Source organism: Benincasa hispida, chromosome 12, assembly GCF_009727055.1.
Source record: "Benincasa hispida cultivar B227 chromosome 12, ASM972705v1, whole genome shotgun sequence".
Lineage (NCBI taxonomy): Eukaryota > Viridiplantae > Streptophyta > Magnoliopsida > Cucurbitales > Cucurbitaceae > Benincasa > Benincasa hispida.
Window position 1 is genome coordinate 3,052,138 of NC_052360.1, and position 7,478 is coordinate 3,059,615.

At 30.1% G+C, this 7,478-nt stretch overlaps 1 protein-coding gene across 1 annotated transcript; it reads right to left on the reverse strand.

Annotated features, from left to right (window-relative positions):
* Positions 1-461: 461 nt before the first annotated feature.
* On the reverse strand, positions 462-5,909 carry LOC120067965 (metal-nicotianamine transporter YSL1). The gene is given in 9 exon segments (XM_039019623.1): positions 462-530; positions 532-608; positions 611-1,390; positions 1,509-1,617; positions 1,776-1,965; positions 2,139-2,273; positions 3,148-3,242; positions 4,525-4,697; positions 5,183-5,909. Coding segments are annotated over 9 exon segments (1,992 nt in total). The 5' UTR covers positions 5,547-5,909.
* Between the last annotated feature and the right edge of the window lie 1,569 nt (positions 5,910-7,478).

Sequence of the window (7,478 nt, forward strand, 5' to 3'; positions counted from 1 at the left end):
TTGTTCATGGTCATCTACCGACTAATTTGATATTTATAATAAAATAGAACTAATTGATTAGTTAAATCTAAATTCATTTGTTATAAATTTATTTTTGGCAAAATACAGCAATGATACCTGACGTCTTGAGGTGAGAGTGTTAATTTAATCCATAAAATTTTAGAAAGTTAGACTTTAGAAATGTGTTGGTGTGGTTTGCAATGCCATCTTCAATTTCTCTTAAAAAAATGTAACATTGAAACCAATATGAAAATATTTAAGTTTTATAATTCATGTGATTCTAAACAAAAAAAAAAAAAAATACAATATAAGATTGTTTTAATTACTATTAAATGCATGGTTTTCCACGTATTTAGGATTTAATCGACCATAATAGCCACATACAAACTTCAAACTATAGAACGAAGTAATACATCTCTAGAAATTACAAAATCTTACAAAAATTAAGAGCTTCATTCAAGCTACGAAAGGCACAAAAACTTCATACAAATAGGAGGATTGATCTTTGCAAGAGCAAGAACAGAGGCTGGATAAAGTCCAAAGGCCTTCCCCACAAATCAAGCCAGAAGCCACCGCCGGCAACATCATCTCCGCCTTCTCCTTATTAATTTATCCCAAATAAACACAATCAAACTCCCCAAACACATATCAATGGCAAAATACCCACCAACAAGAAACGGCACCGCCATCACCATCGGCAACGGCATCCATTTCCCAATCCTCCCGCCTCCAAAATCCTTCACTAAATTCACCCCGATCGCAAACCCGAAAAACCCATAACAAATCTGCAAGCAATGCTCTGGCAAAGCCGAGACCCCCTCGACTCCTAGAATCGCCATGTTCCGATATATCAAAGCATATGGCGCCTTGAACTCCCCCTCTGGATTTCCTATGTCAAATGCCTTGTAAAACAGGAAGAAGCTTAGCGGCGCCGTGACGCACCCGACTGTCGTGCCAATCATTTGGCTAACAAACATGGCTCTAGGGGAGGTGGAGGTCAAATGGGCTGTTTTGAAATCTTGCATGAGAATGCATGCAACGGAGACAACAGACTTTATGAGACCGCAGCCAGCAAGGCCTGCAATGAGGGCGTCGTGTTTTGGACTAACGGCGGCGAGGAGAAAGAGGGCAACCTTACCATAGTTGTAAGCCATGTTGATATCGGTGAGGCCGGCACCGTAAGCGTTGCAAAAGGCGAGGGTGGGGGCGAGTATATAAGCAGTGATGACGAAGTACCATTTGAGCTGAGGGAACATTTGTGGGATAACAATGGTGGAAATTGTGGCCAAGGTTGTGTAGCCGATGAGTCCCACCCATAATGGGATGTTTTCTCTTAAGAACATTTCGTCTTTCTTTTCGTCTGTAGCTGGTTTCTCGTTGTCATCTAAACCTGTTGGGAATAACAACAGTAACAAAAACCAATATCTTTAACATACAAACTTAAAAATTCTAAAACGACCAAAAAATTTAACTAAAATAAAGTAATAATGAAGAATATGTTATAGAACCTGCTTTTGCTTTCTTCACTCTATTGCGTACATTTAAGATTGTTGAACCAAGAATTTTGATGAAGTTGTAAAGTCCATCTCCTAGAATGAGAGCAACAGATAAGAAGACCTGAAAAGTTGGTGAAAAAGACCATATATAAATGTTTTTCATCTAGCTAATATGAATGGTCTATTTAGATGACAACTTTTTGGTAGTTGAACACTACTTAAAATGTCAATCCAAATCGATTAAAAAAAGTCAGTTCAAAATCGACAAAGAGACAAAACCTTGTATCCATATAAACTCTTCATATTACTTTCTTCCAAGCTATCAGGATACCAACGACCTTTGAGTCGATCAAGAAGAGGCCACATTAGGCCATAAGATAGGATGGCTCCTAGAAGTAAAGACAAGTTCACTAAGTGGGAACAAATCATCCCTGCTCCCACAAAAGTTGAATCAAAATCGAAGAAGAATCTGCCAAATTTTGATCAATTTCATTTATCAAATTCAAAATTTAGAAAATTTAGCGGTTCGTTTGATAACAACTTTATTTTTTAGTTTTTTTTTTTCTAAAAAAATAAAATGGGAATAAACATAAAGATAAAAAGAATAAATTAGTATAAGAAAAGGGAGAAAAAGAAGTGTACGTTTGCTTCCAAGCTTTGAGTCCAAAAGTGGGGAACTCAGAGAAACCACACTTTTCTTTGCCTTTAAAGAACCACTTGAAGAAACCCCATAAGAAGCTAAATGAAAAGTACTTCATAAACCCTTTTACTTGCTTCCTGTCACATATTCAAATAATTCATAATCACTTTTTCCATATCTAACATCAACTCTTTCTAACTATAAAAGGAGTTTAAATTGCAAGTTAAGGATTTTTTTTTTTTTTTTTTTTTTTTTTTTTTTTTTTTTTTTTTTTAAGGTTTCTAACTCTAAAATTAAGATAAATGTTCAATAAATCCTTAAACTTTTAACTTTGTACATTTTTTATTTTTGATCTATTCAAAAACTTTTAAAATTCACAATTTTTTTTATCATAAAATTGAAAGTTCAATGTCTGTTAATTTGATGTCTAATATATTTTTTTTAACTTTTAAAAATGTTCAACATAACTAAGAATCCGTTAAACACAAAATTAGAAATTTACGAACTATTTTGGGGTATCGAAAGTTTAAATATTTATTAAATAAAAATTAGAACTTAGGATCTATCAAACATAAAAAAAAAAAAAAAAAAAGCTTTTGAATTAAACTTATAACTTTTTTCCTTTTCCAAAAATGACTAGTATTTTTCTTTTAAAAAAAAGACATAATAATAGTAAAATTTAAATACTACTTTTGATCATTCTTGAACTTTCAACAACTTTAGTTTATTTTGGTTCATGAACTCTTAAAATATTTATTTTAGTTTCTATACTTTTAATTTTGGTTCATTTTAATATATGTGTTTAAAAAAAAAGAGACTAAATAATCTTTATACTTTCATTTTCGAGGGATAAAAAACTAAAATTAATATTTTAAAATTATAAGAATAAAAATTAATCAAACTGAAAATACAAAGATAAAATAAACCAAAACTAAAAGGGTAGGAATGAAAATAGTATTTAAATGTTATGAAATAAATAAATAAACAAATATAGAGATTGGAAAAGTCTACTTTGCCATCTCATCACCCTGAGTGTGAAAGCCATTGATGAGAACTGCCGTCGCCATGCCACTAGGATATGTCAGTTGCAGGTCCACTATCATAACCTGTGCACCACCAACCACTAGATTACAACTCTTTAAATATATATATATTTCTTCTCTTAATTATAGAAGATAACCCGCCTGATAAACAATTAATTACTATTCTTTTTCTATTACGTCACCTAAAATTTATATAAAATGTATAAATGATCGTGACATCTAAGATTAAAATTTGTATTTTTCCTTTAACTTGTTCAAGTTATTTTTATGAGATACTTATCTCTAATCTACAAAAAGAACATACGTCAAGTTAAGCTCACTCTTTGACGATTTAAATTATTTAGTTTAGAAACAAAAATAGGAAAAAAAATGTCATAAAAAAAAAGAATTTACATATAAATATGCATCGAGAGTGGTGGGTTAAAATTTCTTTTTAGTTTGGATTTTCATAGTTATCTTACATATTTTAATTTTTTTATGCAATAAGAATAAGTTAATGTTTGCTCTAATTATACATTAATATTCGTCCCACTAAATAGTGGTCAATCTATATAATCAGTCAATATGTATTATATAACCAATTTGTGTATAACTCAAAACATATATATATCTTCGACTAAAACATCTAAAATTTGATTTTATGAACGTTGAACATGATTCAAACTTCTAAAAAAATTTTATTGAAAAAATATGCCTTTAACCACGTTATTTAGGATTTAGTTGATGGCTAAAATGAATATTTAAGCTATAGATATTTATGAGAATATCAATGGTAAGATAGGAAGAAAAAGAAAATTAAGAAAAGTTTTAGATGCCTAGTTTCATTTTTAATTATCATAATTCCAATATATTTTGCAAGAAAAAACACACAAATCTCCTTCAATATATCCATGACATGTGTTTTCATCTCCTTCACCCAATAAACATCTTGGAAATGGAATCAATCATTAAACTTTAACCTAAAAAAGAAAAGAAAAAAGAAAAATGCTCTGAAAAGTTCTAAAAACAATGAAGAACTATGGTAAAGCACATAATCCTTACCTTTTCATCATCATTATAACATATAAAAAAGAAGGAAGGGAAAGAAAAAAAAAAAATTTCAAAAATAGAAAAATGAGGAAAACTATTTACATAAAATAGCAAAATTTTAATCTTATTTGATAGATGCTGATAGAAGTCAATCAATATCTATTAATGATAGAAATTGATAGAAGTCTATCACTGATAAACGCTGATAGAAGTCTATCAGTGTCTATCAATGTTTTTTTTTTTTTGCTATTTCTGTAAATAGTTTGACATTTTTCTATCTTTGAAATTTTTTCAAAAAAAAAAAAAAAAAACGAACCTTTCTTAGAGGAATCAAAATAAAAAGACCCACAAAACAAACTACAAAAAGAAATCCAATCATCCATCCCAATCCTGGCTCTTTCACACTGTACGAAGAATTTCCTTCTGTATTTACTCCTGATAATTCATATGTTTTTCTATTCATCCCCAACAAATATGAAGCAAAACCACCTGCATTTTTTGAAAAGAAAAATGTCATTTTTCTTATCGGATCAATCTCTAAATCACCATAAAAAGCTTCCAAAAACTCGTAATAAGAAATGAGTTTCTTAGGGTTCATTTGGTAAAGTTTTTTATTTTGTGTTTTTCATCTAAATTCTTAGAAGGATAAGACTCTTTTTTTTTTTTTTTTAGTTTATTGATAATAACCATTTCCAAGATTCTAGACTTTTTTTTTTTTTTTTTTTTTTGTTATTGTTTGTATTCTTTAAAAATATAAGTAATATAATTGTTTTATCATTAAATTTGTTAGACAAAACTTAATTTTTAGAAAATAAAAAACAAGAGCGAACATAATAATTCAATTTTCCCCATAAAGAAGTTAAAACAAAAACCAAGAAAAAAATATATTTTATCATTATTTTTGGGAAAAAAAAAAAAGAAACAAGAAACACAAAATAAGTATATAAACCTTAACAATGGAGGATTTAGTTTACCTCCAACCGCGATACTGTAACAGGCGACAGCACATGTTTGGATCATGGTGTTCTCTTGACGAGTGAAGGGTTTAGTTACAAAGCCAGCTTTCTGGAGGGTTTTAGTCCACGTTCTGACAAAGACGAACGCAAGAAGAGCGGCAGAGACATTGAGATTTGGGACAAGTCCAGTGGTGAGGTTTAGTTTCATGGCAATGACACTATAGATGCTTCCAATAATAATGCTCACTGTTACTCCTCTGAATGTTAATTGCTTCGTCCATGGTTGAAGCTTCTTCCATCGTGGGTTGTTGCTCGATTCTCCACCATCTTCAACAGTGGTTTGATTGGCCTCGATCGACTCCTTTGCAATCTCAGCCGCCATGGTGTATTATTATGAGCAAGTGAGAGTTCTTATGAAAAAATATGTCTATATATATATATATAGTACTCTTTTCAAATATTTAGAGGCTATGAATTTAGATTCTTTTGTCTTGTTTCATCACGTGTAGATGGAAGGACTAAAGAGGAGCATTTTAGAGCAATTGACAGCCATTATGGGCAATTGTTTGAGGGGTCTAGACCTAGGGCTACTTTTTTGTTCTATATTCTCCTTCAACTTAAAAAAGGCTTCCAAGCTTTAGTAGAATCTAGAATGTAATGCTATGAACTATATGCAAAAGTACCAATTGTTTATAGTTCAAGCAAATTAAGATGCTGGTTGAAATTAAATTGGAGTTATGGGGAATGATTGTTTAAGAAAAATAAATTCTTATTTGGGTTTTAATTGAGAAAGAGTGTTGAAGCTTTTCTTTTGTTTCTTTGTGATGGGTTATTTTCATATGAGAAAATATGGGACTGGGTTTTCATTGGCCAACCTTATCTTTGTGATTGGCTTCAATAGAGACCAATGGTCTAAGGGCTTCATTTTCTTTGGTGGGTCCATTGCATATATTAAAGTGGAGAAAATTCTGTGGAAAAAAATTTACTCCATTCATGTGGGAATATGGTAAAATCAACTTTGAAAGAGAACAAATTATGCCCTATCATTGACTTGAATGATTAAGTCTTTTTTCCACCCTTTTTGAGGTCCATTTTATATAAGAAGAAAATTATTCAAAATATATTATTTATTGAACTATGGTTTACATTAATAAGAAAAATTATTTTTTTATTATATATTTAACGGTCATAAAAATAATACATATAGTGTGAACATAAATACTTTCTTAAAGATATTTGCCTATGCTTCATATCTAACATTCTCCATTAAAAAGGGATATTTTGATTCCCCAAATTCAGCCATGATTCGACACAATTTGGATTTGAGTCACTAAAGAGGATGATGTAAACATCATTAGTTAAATTGATTTCTTTTTCAAGATGGTAAATTTGATGTAAAAGATTTTCACTTTCCGTACAATAAATCTTAAAAGGAAAAAAAAAGTTCAATTCTAACTTTTGAACTTGATATTTTTGGGAGTGAATTTAAAATCATCAATAAATTTCTTGGTATATGAAAAATGAATTTGAAAGTATAAAATCAAACATAAAACTAATTTTAAGTAAATAAATGCATGTTGAAAGTGATTCTAATAATTTCAAGTTCACTCTAAAACATCTTCTCAGCAAGATGTGGTATACGAACTTTAACTTAATCTAAATACATCCTGAAATATACACCTCTCCACACACATGACTTTGGAGAATAGTGAGTTTGGATTGTCTTTTCCAGTATTTAGTTTTGGAAAAAAATGTCATTTTTATAATATTTTTTAAAATGAGTTTGATAAATAAGCTATTTTGAATGAATTACTTGAATCCAAAAACTATAGAAAAACAAGGCTATTGGGTGTTTAATTGGAAATTCCTTCCAATTTTTCTTGATATATGAAAACGACCCAAATATCCTCACACTACCTTTACTTTCCCATAGTCATAGTTGTCCCACTATTTGCAACTACTAGTGACGATGTCGACCGCTAGATTCTTCTACTGCCCACCACCACCTCATCACTACGACATCTCGGCAACCACCATTATATCAACCAATGGTCTGTTATAGTATTTTAAATACAAATTTGAACTTATTAGTTTATTGAGCTTAATAGTCATCCTTTATATATTTATTTGATTTTATAGAAGCATTTTGGTAATGCAAACAAACTTGTGTAAAAACACTTTTTATTAACCATGTTTGCATAGTCTCAACATCTCTTTACTGATCTAAGAAAAAAAAATCATAATTTTAACGTACTATAAAGATAAAGGATAAAGATTTTAACTGACAAATAAATTCTCGAACGACTTTTTCTAA